The sequence below is a fragment of the Dermacentor silvarum genome, chromosome 3, assembly GCF_013339745.2.
Source record: "Dermacentor silvarum isolate Dsil-2018 chromosome 3, BIME_Dsil_1.4, whole genome shotgun sequence".
Lineage (NCBI taxonomy): Eukaryota > Metazoa > Arthropoda > Arachnida > Ixodida > Ixodidae > Dermacentor > Dermacentor silvarum.
Genome location: NC_051156.1, coordinates 106360567 through 106376197, shown reverse-complemented (window position 1 = coordinate 106376197; position 15631 = coordinate 106360567). Strand labels below are relative to the sequence as shown.

General features: G+C 46.6%; 1 protein-coding gene across 1 annotated transcript in view; it reads right to left on the bottom strand.

Annotated features, from left to right (window-relative positions):
* The window catches only part of LOC119444649 (uncharacterized), a 50303-nt gene that overhangs the window by 21570 nt on the left and 13102 nt on the right, over nt 1–15631 (bottom strand). Inside the window, exon 3 of the mRNA XM_037709016.2 lies at nt 6149–6404. Coding sequence (XP_037564944.1) covers nt 6149–6404 — 256 coding nt within the window. The remainder of the gene's footprint in view (nt 1–6148; nt 6405–15631) is intronic.

Below are 15631 nucleotides of genomic sequence, written 5' to 3'. Positions count from 1 at the left end.
TAGTACAACTCGTGGCATTGAAATGATATGGTTCGTTTGTCGAGTTATCCCTCAAACAGTCATTACACGCATATGCTACCCACCAATAACACTCCTGGCTTATGTCGCAAACATAAAAACGCCGTCAGTGAACTTACAGGGGTATGAGATATCACAAATATTTTCCTTTTAGACGACTTTAAATTTCCCGATGTGCACTGGAGTAATGACGTTCCTTTAATATTAAACCACAAGGCCACTCATGATTTTATAAATGACTGTCTTAATTTCAGCCTACCACAACTAGTATCGGAACCTAGACGCGTCACTCGAGAAAGACGTAACATTTTACATCTCGTACTAACTAGCCATCCTGATAGCTTATCGTCGATTCCATATCTTCGTAGCGTCAGTGATCATCAGCTAACTTATGCCACTTTCGGTATTCAGTGCACTGCTGCGCCAGGTTTCAAGTAAAACAAACCATTTATATAATAAAACAAACTAGGAAGCTTTAACTAATCAACTATGCACTTTTTTTTCTGGCTTTGAGATGATGTTTAGCCATTCTATTTATGAAAACTGGCTAGTATTCGAAAACAAAATGGCAAACCTCGCTGAAAAATGTATTCCTAATACGGCGCATCATGCTAAGAAACTTGAACCTTGTTCACAAAACATATAAAGCATCTGGAAAGTAAGAAAATAGCATAAACGTCTTTCACGCTGTCCATTGCCCACGGGAAACATTTTACGTAGCTTAACGCGACTACGCCAACACCGTTCGGTGCGCAGAGCCCTTCTTACACAATGGCTTGCCCATGAGGCTAACCAATAACCTAAGGAAATTTTGGTAACTCCTAAAACCCCAAGAAGACCAAAACATAAGCTTGCCAGCGCCATAGGAAAAGTTGTCTCAGGCACCGAATGGGAAACTTCGTTTAGTTCTGCGTTTGTGTTCTGCTTTCACAGATTAACATATTAGCCCTGTTTAACGGTCACGCACTAACACAGCATCATCAATACCAGCTATCACTTTCTGCGTGTACACGACATCAAGTCAGTAATCGAAAACTTGAAACTGTTATCATCACCTGCCACTGACAAAATTTATTCGAAACTTTTGAGTTGGCATGGGAAAGCATACGCAATGGTTCTGCTAAACAAGTTCTGCTTTTTCGTGCAGGTTAGTACCATCTGACTCCCTTTTATTCCAAACGTTCTAATAACATTGCATTGCTGCTATTCCCATGCCCATGTGTGCTAGCCTCTATTGTGACTAAGTGCGTTCATGTTTTCAAGATTCTCTTGCTCAGTGGGGACGCTGAGCTTAATCCGGGTCCCCTCGAAGGAGAATGTTGCAAACAGCACAATGACATACTAACCGCTATCTCAAATTTTTCTAAAGACTTAGACAGTCGTCATGATAATCTCATCAAATCAATTGATGAAGTGAAAGAAAATCAAAGAATACTCGATTCCAAGGTATGTGAACTTGCATCACAATTAACTGATCTTGAAGGCAAAGTTAACTGTCTCGAAAATATTCAAGATGACTCAAATTTAGTGCAGTTGGTGACTACAGCAGTTAGGAACGAGAATGCATCCCTACAAGCTCGGTTAGACGATCACGAAGACCGCGCTCGAAGGGACAATCTTATATTTTACGGCATTAAAGACTCTGCTGCAGAGACGTGGGCAAGTGCGGAAGTAAATATTCGCAAGCAGCTTTCTGAGACGCTCAATCTGCAGGTGTCAGATGAGGGAATCGCTCGTGCGCACAGACTTGGGTCGTTTATCCCAAACAAGTGTAGTCCATAATCGCGCGGTTTTCCTCGTGTAAAGTTAAAGAAAACATTTTGTCCCAGAAATCAAAGCTTCGAGGCACAGGCATCTCTGTTGGAGATGATTTTTCAAAAGCCACCCGCACAACGAGAAAAAAAAAACTGCTAGACTTTGCGAAGGCAAGTGGACGGCCACATACGTTGTGTCCCAACAAGTGGATTATAAACAAAACGACTTACACCTATTGCCCTGTTACGGACAGAATTTGCGAACGTGAGGCAGGCAACGCGGCTTTGACCAACCATGCTCTTTCTGAGCCGCAACCTCGTCCTTCACAGATATAGCTAAAGAATACTTCCTCTCGAAATACTTCCATCTTGTCATGCAATGTACGTAGCATAATCAATAAACGTGACGCGCTATCGTCGCTGGTTGACACCTGCTCAGCAGATATCGTTATTTTAACATAAACATGGCTCTCGGCAAAAATAGATAGCTCAGAACTTTTAAACTGCGATAAAAAGTACAATTTTTACAGATGTGACCGCGGTACACGTACAGGCGGCGGTCTATTAATTGCAGTGAGTGATGACTTCACTTCTTTCAATGTTCCCGTTTCATCACCGTTAGAATTGGTTTGTGTGTGCATCCATGTCAACCACAAAGACGTCATATTTTGTGCCTGCTATCGCCCTTCGAGCACCCCACCAGGTTTTTTCCCTTGAGCTATACGATGTTTTGCACAAGTTACAAATCAGGTAGCATGCAGCGCCCACTTTCCTTGTAGGAGACTTCAATTTCCCTACTATATCATGGAATGACCCTGACCCTGTGGTGAATAGCGGTTTCTCAGAATGTGAAGCCTTTATTAACACCTGTGATGATTTCAATTTTACGCAACTAGTCAAGCAACCTACCCGTACGACGTCTTCAAGTGCAACTATCCTAGATTTATTATTAACTTCTCACCCGTCAATGGTGCAATCAGTGTCACTTTTGCCAGGTGTAAGCGATCATGCTGCCATACAGTTCGATTTATTGAATACTTCATCAAGTGGGCACAAAGCTGTAAAATCTAACAGAGATTATGTGAGAGGAAACTTCAGTTCGATAAATACTGAGCTTGAAAATTTTCTGCATGAGTTCGTATCATGCTTTCCAGATAGGTCTGTACACGAGAACTGGCTCCTTTACAAATCAAAAGTATTCGAGCTTACTAACTGCTACATACCGCTTCGCAGAATTAAGGTAAACAATCGCGCACCTTGGTTCACACCATCGCTGAAACGTTTGCGCAATAAGAAGCAGCGTCTCTTCAGAAAAGCCAGGCTATCAGCTGCGCCCGCACGCTCGACAGCATATCATGCCAGAGAGAGCGAGTATACGCATGCTCTGTCGCATGCGAAGCTTAACTTTTTCAAACAACGGTTGCGTCTTTGTTAATATCAAATCCACGAAAATTCTGGCAAGTGGTAAACAGTGATGCTAAACAAACAGTCGAACTAACCACTGCCAGCGATGTTGCTGTCTCCAGGGATGAGTGTTGCTGTGTACTTAGCGCTGTATTCCCGATGTCATTTGTTGATAATGAACCAATTTCATTTCCTGAACTTACTATACATAATTTCTTTCCTATGGACCCTCTCATTATAGATTTTGATGGAATAAGCCACCTAATCCATAACATAAAGCTTTCTTAACCTGGTGTAGACAGTATAAACCCAAAGTTTCTCAAAAATACTGAAACCTACTCATCCATCATACTATCTATGATTCTTTTTCAGTCCCTCGAGCATAGTGTGCTCCCGAACGACTGGAAGACTGGGAAGGTGGTTGCCTTGCACAAAACCGGTAGCAAACATGATCCTGATAATTATAGACCCGTTCATTGACAAGTATACCTTGCAAAATCATGGAGCATGTCATTTATTGTCACCTCGTAGAATTTTTGGAAACAAACTCTTTCTTCACTGCACAGCAACACGGGTTTAGGAAAAACTATTCCTGCGAGACACAACTGTTGTCTTTCACTAACGACTAATTCTCCTCTCTGGATCGTTCCTCTTTCTTAGACTACATCTTAATAGATTTTAGCGAAAGCATTCGACTCGGTATGTCATAAATTGCTACTATTTAAACTACGCGCGCTGAATTTAGACCCTAACGTACATAAATGGATAGAGCGTTTCTTGTCAGGACGCATGCAATTCGTTACAGTTAATGACCATAACTCTGCCCCTTGTCCTGTGACATCCGGAGTACCACAGGGGTCAGTACTAGGACCCTTGCTCTTCCTTGTATACATTAATGACCTGCCTCACAAGATTCGTTCGTTAATAAAGCTGTTCGCGGATGATTGTGTTATTCATCGCGAAATATTAACTGTTGCCGACCATCTAACGCTTCAATCGGACCTAAGTAATGTAGATGCATGGTGTGAGACCTGGTCAATGAAACTGAATACTAATAAATGTAAGGCAATGAGAGTTACTTCATGTACTTCTCACGACACATCATGTACATATTCTTTTAATAGCGTTCCCCTAACTCAGGTTTCCACTTACAAATACCTTGGCATTTATATTTCTGAGAACTTTTCTTGGCAAAGTCATCTGAACTATATAACACGTAATGCTGGTCATACTCTTGGTTATATAATGCGCAATTTTAATCTAACTCCCACCAACTTAAATTTACGCTTGTTAAAACATTAGTTAGTCTCAAGCTTGAATATGCATCTTCCATTTGGGATCCCCATGTCAGCTCACTTAATCTCAGCATAGAAGCGATTCAGAAGCGGGCAGCACGTTTTATTTTATGTAACTACTCACGTACAACAAGTGTCACTTCAATGAAATACAATCTCGATTTGCCTAAACTTTCACTTTTTCGTAAAATCGCGCGTCTATGTCAATTTCATAAAATCTATCATTGTAATCCTACTTTAAGAGACTCTCTTTTGTCAGCACCATTGTAGATTTCTTCCAGAAACGATCATCAGTCCAAAGTTCACGTGCCATGTTGCCGCACGAACACCCACTTAAATTCATTAATTCCCACAACAAGCAGCGACTGGAACCGCCTTCCCGCTTCCATTGTTTCACTCGTAAATATGCACGAATTGAAACAAGCTCTTGTTAACCACTTTTGTAACCTTACTACGCTGCTAAAATGTGTTTCTTTTTTTTTCTGTTGATACCACCCACTCCTCTCGTGATACCTCGGCCTTGAGAGAAAATAAATGAAATGAAATGAAATACCAAGGACACAAGGGTGGCATACTTGACCGTGTTATTTTCACAGTGTTTGTCTTCTGATACCATACCAAAAAAAACAGGAAAGCGGGAAAGGTCATCGCAGTGGACAGAACGGGCGATAGAAGCTCCCAATTAAACTACAGACTTATTTCCATAAAAACATTCCGTGCAAAATCATGGAACATGTCATGTGATCTCAGATGACAGACTTTCTTGACTCGATAGGCTTCTTCCATCCTTCTCATCATTACATTGCATTTCGAAGGGGTCTGTATTAGGAAAATAATTGACTCCGTTTGTTCATGACTTTCATTGCAATCGGGACCAGGATATTGAAAGTAGACGTTTTTCTAGACATCGCAAAAACCTTCATTAACTTTAAATTTGCATTGTTTACATGGAGACATAACCCTTTTATTTTTATTACAGAATATGTGAGACCTCACGTCGAGCTTGTTCGATAATTTAAATACCTATGTGTTACTTTCTATAACGACATCTCTTGGCGCACGCATATTACTAACGTCATGTCATCGCAACAAAAAAAAATCATTGGGTTTCCTGAGATGTCACCTGGTGCCCAGCACTACAACATGTAACACTAAATGGACACCAATCGCTCGTGAGATCAGAACTTCAATATGGTTCGGCTATCTGGGACCCGCACCAAACACACCTGATCAATGAAGTTCAATCTATTCAGAGTCGCGCTGCACGGTTCATTTATTCCTCATACTCGTTTCACATCAATAATTCTTCCTTAAAAGCCGGCTTGTTACCCCTCTCTTCTCCCCGCCGCGTCGCCAGTGTCACTTTGCTTCACGAGAGCTTTTTTATACCCCGCATCACCACGCGCCTCACACTCTTCCTCCATCACGCATATCTCAGCCCACTGGTCACCCATTTCAGGTTTCTCGCCCACATGCCCACTCTGTTACATTTACTGCTTCATTTTTGTTTCCGAACAGCAATAGATTGGAACGACCTTCCCAATAACGCCATAGCAATCACAGCTTCATCAGTATCTCTATGAGCGCATGTATGGGAACCGTCCTTCTTCAAGTGCAACACCCCCAAACGAGGTCTTAAAGATAATAAAGTGAAATGAAAGTGATGTCATGGCTTACCATAGATGCTCGGGGTAGGTCATGTGGTTTTTGACGTTGGACACTCGAAGTCCAAACACAGGCATGTCAACAGTGAGAACGATCGCTCCGTAGCCGAGCTTCTCGGCCCGGGATACAAAGTCAACGGTTACGGAGCGGTCCTTCATGACTTCCATCTGGAGCCAACAGAGACCTCCCGGTGCACTGGATGCCACGTCCTCCATGGAGGTGGTGCTCAGCGCGCTAAGAACCATCACAGCTCCAGCGTTTGCGGCAGCTGAAATGCGAGACGTGTGGTGTATGAACACATGAGCATTGATCCGGTATTGTGGCACGAGTTTTAGACTGTACTGAGCTCTTGCTAATCCCATATTCAGGTTAGCCAATGCTCAGTATCTGCACAATATCATAGTGGTGAAATACCTAAGAATTTTCCACCACAAGATATAACGTAACGGGATAATGAAATGGGAATATTCAGTGTTCCTCGGCTTGCAGTGGTCCATTATTTCGGCCTCGCTCTGCATTCTGCTAGCCTCATGACATAACTCAGGCGGTAGAACTACCGCTCCGGAAAGGCGTTGGTCCAGGGTTCGATTCCAAGACTAGGACGAACTCTTCCTCGACTGCGAAGGTTTCTTTCTGGGAAATCCGTATCAGGTTTCCTTTTTACCTGCCTGCTTCAGCCAGGTGGATAACAATTTTCTACCTTCCTCTACCTTGCAGGCTTCCGCCGAAATGATTTACCAGACTTACAGGGCACGAACGGGGGTGGGCAGCTAATTCATAGTAAAGTCGCAAAAGCAGGCTACGCAACAGACTAGAGGCAAAAATGAACAGTAAAAAACAACCACAAAAACAAGGACAACAATATCAGCGCTGAAACAAGAAACAAAACACGTGCCGTGTTTATTGTACTCTATGTGTTTGCCGTGGTTTTCTTCGTAGCGCTCGGATGCAAGTTTACCATCATTCTACTTAGGGACTTCACAGTTACTTAGATGGATATCTTTCAATGCGTCAGCAAAGGAACGTTCTCTGCCTGTACCAAATGCTATCAGCCTGTTAAAAGATGGGAAGCACCATACGCCCGTACTGAGAATTCTTCTTCAAGATTTTTTCTGCGTTGTCACTACCCCTATTTACCAAGATAACTGTTAAATAGTTGAAAAACACACCCCAATCACTCCATTACCTGTTTACTGAAAAACGAATGTCTTTGCGTTTAGACAGTAGTGCAAAGGACGCTATGATGTGTATCCTGAGCATAAATTTTCTTATTGTGTTTAGTGGTGTTTTTTCTTGTTTTGTTAAGGGGTGGCCGTTGGTAGCACACCTCTGGTTGCATCGTTATCACAATTTTAAATAACAAATCGAATAATTATTTAACAATATTATTTCAGACACTGCGATTGAGTTATAACTCGGAGTGTTTACCTCTCGACACTAACACATTTTAAATGCAAGGTCAATTGACTGAAGCTGTTCATATAATCCACATAAAACAGAAAATTATATGAGCTTGTTTCCTCTCACTTCGCTAATAGTAAAGAAATAAGTGGGAGTGAGAAGCGCATCAGTTGCCAAATCATACTTCCTTGTAATAAAATCGTAAATCGTATATAACCACGTTTATGATTCTGCTATGTGAATGCATTGTTTCTTGAACTTGTGTTTGGGATACATTATCTGAGTAAAATATAAAATGTTATGAAGTAAGCCAGCTTCCCTTTCAAGAGAGTGTGAGCAGGGACGAATGGAAAACAACAGAGCTACTGTGAGCGCAATATGTGACTGTGACTTTCGTCTTCCACGTGTGTGCATATAATCATAACGCGTACTTGTTTCACAAACAATAACAAATTCGACGATCACTCTGGATGAATTCTAGGCTGTCCGGTGAATGCTGTTTGCCCTCTTAAAACCACAGCGGAGAGTTTTCCGAGTCTGCGCTATGAAATTGAGAGGCGGGCCGTAAAGTTAACAGTGAGCGACGACGTGGAAAAGTTGAGGGGCACCGGCATTCGCAGTAGTTGATAGGCACATCAACAAGGTAGGGAGGAGAGGTTGACCGGTGTAAGTAAGGGGGGTAGGACAGCCGCTGGTTGCTCACGGGTGAACGGACGTCAGTACATTCCTGAGGAGTGCAGGTGCGCCGCTCAAACTGCTGGTGCCATCGACACAAGTGGAAGATCTGCCCTCGATAGCCACACTAATAACAAGTAGGTGGAGCTGGTGACCAGGCACAGTAATATGTCAGTACACGTGGTGATGGTGACAATGAAGCCAGAGGTGTGTGGTCACCTGGTGTATAGGCAGAGGGACGGTGAGTGCTGGAGACAGCGCAGCGACGTCGTCAAACGTAGGCAGAGGACCAGCGCCGGAAAAACGTCTGAACACGTGAGACGCGAGGCAGACGTGATCTCCTTTGTAATGATGTCACACAAGCCAGTCGAAGGAGGAGGAACGGTAGGTTTAGGAGCATATAGGAATAACATCTCCCGTGACACTCTTCACAACGATGTCACGAATCAGTGTTCGCAAGTGCGTAGCCATACGGAGATAAACAATAGAGGCATGGGCGCACAGGCGAATATGCTGGAATTCGTCAAGTCGCTGGTTAATAGTGATGACATCCTGACTGGTAGCGGAGTTCTGCATAGCAAGGGCGTTAAAGGTGACTGCGTTTATGTATTTAGTATACGGTCGATTCCGGACTTGAAGTTCCTGCACTTGCACATTACAGGGACATTGTCAACGTACGAGGTGCAGGATTTGCCAGGGGATGGGATTCGCTCACCGAGCTTCTTTTTCACGACCTCAACTTGCACTAGCGGAGACGCCGAAAATGCGATGAAGCTGTTGCGTGAACGTCGCACAGTCAGGAATATTGGGCTCATAGTTCCAAAACCAGGTGTTCGAAACGTCGGGGAGGTAGAAGGAGACGTTCCACAGTTTCTGAGAACTGTCCCACCTGTCGAAGCCTCTGACCCGGTTGTAGTTTTCGAGCCAGACCTCGACGTCATTCCCGCGTAGTCCAGTGAACACTTGTGGGTCAGGTTGACGGCTGCTGATAGTCACTATGGAGGCGAAGGCCGCGCAGGAACAGCGGCGTCGAACATGCAGGATTGTCTTGAATGGAGATGGCAGGCGGTGTTATGCTGCGTCCGGAGCGGAACTCCAGGGAGGAATGGTGAATGCTGGCAGGAATGCAGGCGTTGCGATAGCAGGGTTAACAGGTGGCATGTGACGATGGCAGAAGCGCGCGACGTGGCTGGCGAAACCGCAAGCGCTACAAATGGCCCGGTTGTCGCGTGTGCGCGAGGGGTTCTGAACTTGGCTTCGAGGCGGAATTGGAGGCGACGCGGGAGGTGGCACTGTTTGAGGTTCCATTGTGACAGTAAGCACGAATGTCAGGGGTGCAGGTGGCGCTGCGACTGCGACATAAGTCAGAGGTGCAGCCACGGGAGGACTGGGTTGAGCCAAACGTAGCGACACGGCAAGTGTTTCGTGAATGGCGCTTCTAATGGGAACAGCAAAGATGTGTCAGGCTGTAGAGGTCAATCGCTGAGAGGTAGAATAGACAGTTTGCACGCCACCTCTTCACGAAGAAAATCCTAATCTGAACGGAGAGCGATGATTCGGGCGTAGAGGTGAAGGGAAGCGTGAGGCCCCAGAGAGAGTGGCCAGGATAACCGCGCTGTGCGCAAAGACCTTTGTCGACGCAGCTCATCGACGCTCTAGCAAAGAGTGACGACAGCGGCGACAGAAGTAAGGTTTCATGCTAGAAGCATTTGAAATCCATCATCCTCGATGTCCTTGAGGATATGCTTCGCCTTGTCCTCTTCATTCATGGTGGAATCGACGCGAGTGGAAATATCCACGAGATCTCTATGTAGCTTGTGTAAAACTTGCCAGGTCTGTTGATTTCACTGGCGTAGACGCTGTTCAGGAGTTTTTGCAAGGCCAGGCGGCCGAAGACTTCCGCGAATGCTGTCTTGAAAGCGGACCAGGTTTGTAGTCCCCGCTCATAATTGTGGAACCAGAGGTTCACAACATCAGCAAGATAGAAGATGACGGTACGTAGCTTCGTCGGGTCATCCCACTTGTTGTGATCACTGACGTGCTTACAGGTAGAGAGCCAATCTTCTAGGTCAGTCTCACCTGTTACGCTAAATACAGGAGGGTCCCGCTGCCGCTGGACGGCGCCGCAAATGATGGGAGCGGCGGATGCTCAAGGCTGATTGGAGGAACGAAAACATGTTATAGCATTATCGCTTGCACTTTTGCAACCATACAACCCTTGTACCTTATTTTGATACCCTTTTGTAGAGGAAAGGGACAATGACTCGGTTATCCATGTGTCACCTGCATAGCTTTTGCCACTGTCATTGTCCCGCGCCGCATGACGCAATCGGAGCTAAACTTAACCTCGCGCGGGGCGTTCAGAGGGGCGTAGCTTGGCAGTAAATTTGTCCTATCCGATCAGGAATGGTCGCGTTTGAGAAAGCTCACTTTGCCATATCTGGATTTAAAAGACCTACGAGCTTGCAATATTTTGTTAAAAGTTTCACGTTTGCTCGGTTATGGCCCCACGGCGTTAAACGTGTAGGGTCCCAAAATGGTGCGATGAGACTCGGGCAGCAAGAAAAAGGGCTATTCGAACCGTTTGACTACGTCGGAACGCGTCTGTTTTCACAGAGTGTGCAAGCGCAGGAGTTGAGGCAAGCGCAGGAGCCCCAACCATCTGCGAGTACGGTGAGCTCGAGCGGCTCTGGGCAATCCCCGGCCCCACCGGTAAGGGGTCATTTCTTTACCCTAGTGCCCAAACAACCTCTGCAAAACAAACGGGCCAATTTCAAAGAGCGAGCACGATTTGAAAATTAGGCCATAAGATGTTCACTAGTTGTAGCGAAAGTACCTGCCGTAGTGGCGTAGTGACTTTGCCGTTGAGCTGCTAAGCCTGAGGGCATGGGATTAGCTCCCGACCGCAGCGGCTGCATTTAAAAGGGGCCGAAATGCACGAAACCCGTGTACCGAGTTCTGCATGCACTTAAAGAACCTTACATGGCCAAAATTATCTGAAGTCCCTTACTACGACGTGCCTCATAATCATATTGTGGTTTTGGCACGTAAAACCCCAGAATTAAAAAAAAAGAAGCTGTGACATAAGTTGGAGGTGTAAGCTTTATTGCTTGAATAAATGAAACTTCTGTGTTTGGTAACGTCCTTTCTGCGCCCTAGTATCGATAAACCGTCTGCAGCACGCACAAGACGTTTCACGTACCCTACTGTGGCAGCGTTCCTATTACAGCCTACTCGTTTTAGGTGCGAAGCACCTAAGCGGCTGGGCTGTCGGCGTCTCCTGCTGTAATCGTCGTCGTCGTCGTAGTCTCAGTCACGGTAACCAAGTGTCTCGTGCTTGCGCACGGCATGCGCTCGTGCCACTGCTGCCGCGTTCGTCACCATCTTCCACAGCTGGCTGCGTTGAAGCAAGCAGTTCGTGCTCGCGATCGGCACGCGCTCGTGCCACTGCTCCCGCGTTCGTCAGTCGTCTTCCACAGCTGCCTGCGTTGCCGCTAATCACTTCTCTTCTGTCGTCGTAATGGGGAGGCCAGGTTTATGGGCCATTACTTAAAGGGAAACTGAAGATGCTTTAGAATTCGAAGGATTTACGGGGGTTTGGAAGGCTGACACAGTATAATTCAACTCCGGCAGTTATTTTCTCGATTATGCGCGTAGCAGCTAGGGAGCCTACCTGCAAGCGCTGTTTACACGTAGGCTCCCTAGTAGCAGCGCCGCAATCGCACTTTAAATTTTCGTTGAAGCTCCGCCCCCTTCGCGCGGCAAGTGTAGCGGCGAAAGACTGGGCGCGAGGATGACGTGTATACAGGGGTCACGTGAGAGCTCTCTTCGAATCACGCTCCTCGCCGATACCTATAATGACGTCACGATCGGCTTTGCCATCAGAGCCCATTAAACGACGCGCAGCGTCTCCCGCAGGCGCTGCGGCTTGTTTTTGCTAAATTAAAGCAACTTGCGGTGAATTCTGGCCTCTTAAACTGTCATTTTCGTATTCAGGGGGTGAAAAACTAAAATAATTAATTCAAAGCTCACTTTTTTTCGAAAAGTACACTTGCCGGGGTGGCTCAGTCAGCTAAGGCGTTGCGCTGCTGAGCACGAGATCGCGGGATGGAATCCCGGCCGCGGCGGCCGCATCTCGATGGAGGTGAAATGCAAAAACGCTCGTGTGCTTGCGTTGTAGTGCACGTTAAAGAACCCCAGGTGGTCAAAATTAATCCGGAGCCCTCCACTACGGCGTGCCTCATAATCAGAACTGGTTTTGGCACGTAAAACCCCAGAAAGAAGAAGAAGAAAAACTTTCTTCGAAAAGTGATTCAGTTACCCTTTAAGGCATTCTGACCCTTTTAGTGGCGCACCACTGCATGCTTCGCACCTGCCCAGTTTTAACGTTAGTGGAGCTGCATTTCGCTCAATGGGTCATTTGACACGCATTATTCTGCGGAGGAGGAGGAATAAACTTTATTTTTGTACAGCAGATTTGTGAGGCCTAGGCCTCTCTTCCTAGATGACGGCCTCGAGTCCTTGGGCTCTGGCGGCATCTTCGGCCTGCTGGATTGCCTTAAGTTGGTCTTCCGGTGCAGAGCTAAGCAGCGTGGTCTGCCACTGCTCTCTGGTCTTGTGCGTTTTATTCTGTGTGGGTGTCCCAGGACAAGTCGAAACCATATTCTGAGGGGCACGTTTTTTTTAAATGCGAAGCATTTCTTGGCGAACATTTGCCACTTTGACAGTATCATCTACCTAGCCGCCTACGTCTTGGTGCTCTCATGGTCGTATCGTTAACTTAATATTTACCAAAATTGGCATACCATGACAAGAGTGTATGACGAACATAAACGATAGGTCATCACATGAATATCATGACATGCGTGTCATGTAGGTCATGAAACAGCTGCCTTCGTCTTGGTGCTCTCATGGTCGTTTCGTTAACTTTGTAGGTACCAAAATTGGCATAGTACGACAACAGTGTATGACGAACATAAATGATAGGTCATGACATGAATGTCATGAAATGCTTGTCATGTAGGTCATAAAACAGTCGCCTAAAGTGACGATGACCTAGAGAGAAAACATTAACACTCAAAAACCCCTAAAGTGGGTTGTGACCTGGGTTCTGACCTGGGTACTAAGTGAAGGAAACACTAAAGGATGGTGGTAGAAGTCTTAGTCATGAGTATGACTCAGCAAAAATGACAATGACTCAGCGGAGAATAATTAACACTCAAAAACCAATGGAATTGTTTCGGAAGTGGTACAAAGTGAAGGGAAAGGCTAAAGGGGAATGGTCGAAGTCATAGTCATGAGCATGGCTAAGGCTTTTGCCTTAAGGTCTCCTAGGCATTGCTAGAGGGACTCCTGAGGACTCATGACGTGAATTTGATGACATGCGTGTCATGTAGGTCATGAAAAACCCGCGTACGTCTTGGTGCGCGCATGGGCGTGTCGTTAACTTGGTGGGCTCCACGCACACTGCTTCGCATAACATCGATTCCCACAGCGCGTGTGATCTGCCGGCTTTTTTTCTTTCCTCACCTAGTGCGGCTCTCTTCCACATCCTTCTTCCACTTCGTCATTCCCAGTCACGACCACCGATGCCTTCTGCCCGGCTTCTTTCACATCGCAGGACACCGACTTCGGTCCTCCTAACGGACACTGTGAAAGGCGACCCTTGGTTTTTCTATAGTATACACGTTTTGTATATAGTCGCTCTTCCTTTGCACATACTTTTCCGTCGGCCTGCATACTAGTCCGTGTAGCCACGTGATGATCGTCCACAGCACAGCGGGCGGAGATGAGCTCCCGTAAGACCTTCACGCGGTAAGAACAAGTCTCTCCCAGGGACCATCACCACTATCTTTCACGGGTTCTGTGAACCACAGTCACGTACGTGGCTAGATTTCTAATCGCGGCAGGTCCTCACCTACGGGCTCACGTTGGTTTCGACGGGAACTCAGGGCGCAGGCTCCTTTCCCAAGCGTATCCCCCCTGAAGGAAGCCGAACGCCAGGCCGGGGTACGCTTGTACCCTTTTGAACCAGTGGGTACCCGGCGGCGGTGGGAATCGAACCCACAACCTCCCGCAGCCGAGGCGGGCGTTCTACCACTAGGATAACTGCAGGATTTCTAATCGCGGCAAGGCACAGACGGCCTTGTAGACGAGCATCCGCCGCGGCTGTGGGAGGCAAGTGGTGCCGCCGGGTACCTACCGGTAAAATAAGTACAAGCGCGCTCCCGGCCTGGTGCTCGGCCATTATGGGACCTGAACGCTTGGAAAGGGGTGTTTGACCTCAACCCGAAGGTGCCCCCACCTCAATAGGTGCTTGGGGCGCCACATGGGAAATGACCGCCATGGGAGCGGCCCAGACACCACTTGATTTCCGTGCTCACGTTGGTTTCGACGGGAATTCAGGGCGCAGGCTCCTTTCCCAAGCGTATCACCCCTGAAGGAAGCCGAACAGCCAGGCCGGGGTACGCTTCTACCCTTTTGAACCAGTGGGTGCCCGGCAGCGGTGGGAATCGAACCCACAGCCTCCCGCAGCCGAGGCGGGCGTTCTACCACTAGTGGTACCACTCCAAGTAATCTTTCCAGAAATGTGCGAGCACCGTCGCAATGTATTGTGGAACAAGGGAGCACTGGACCGCGCACCACTCGCGCGCCTCCCAGACGCAGCCGGCAAGGCGAACTGGCGGTTTCCCGGCAGCCACGGCGGCCGACGCTCCAACTTTCCATTCTGCTTTGCGGCCGCCTGTAACAGTACGCGTGCATCTCTAGGAAGGTCCACTCAGGACAGGAGTGGTCCATTCTTTCAGCCTGTGAGGTATACAGACTCACTGCACAGTCGAGCTCCGTAAATCTTCAGCAGTCCTTCGGCATTCAGGCACAAGTCTTGATGGGCATTTTCCACTGTCAGTCAAGCAACATGATGGAACTTTTATCTCGCTGGTCATGGACCTTTCTCGGAAACCTAGGTCACAAGCTTTACGAACGACAGTTCTGTGAAAATGACGCTGACCTTCACTCCTCTGCGAAGTGACCTCTCAGCCAATGGACACGTATTGGCTTGGCAGTGGTGCTGCAAATTACGTTGCTTGCTTGCCTCGGAGAGTGCCTCATAACCCCAAATTGCTTATCTCGTACCTTAGCCATGTATCGGGTGATTTAAGAAAAACATTAAAAGAAGTCTAAAAAGAAGCACTAATGGGAATTTTTTATTAGCTAAAAGAATTAAGTGAGATAATATTTAAGAATTCAGCAAGAGAATCGTGCCGATTCAATGATATACCTCACAACAGCTGCACTAACACCCTTACAATAATGTCCAACAGAAGAGGCTCCTGTTGAAACTGTTGAATACCGACCACAAAGCGAATTTACACGAACCAGTGAACAACGCCGCCCGTGCGAGGTTTCCTTCACCTTATC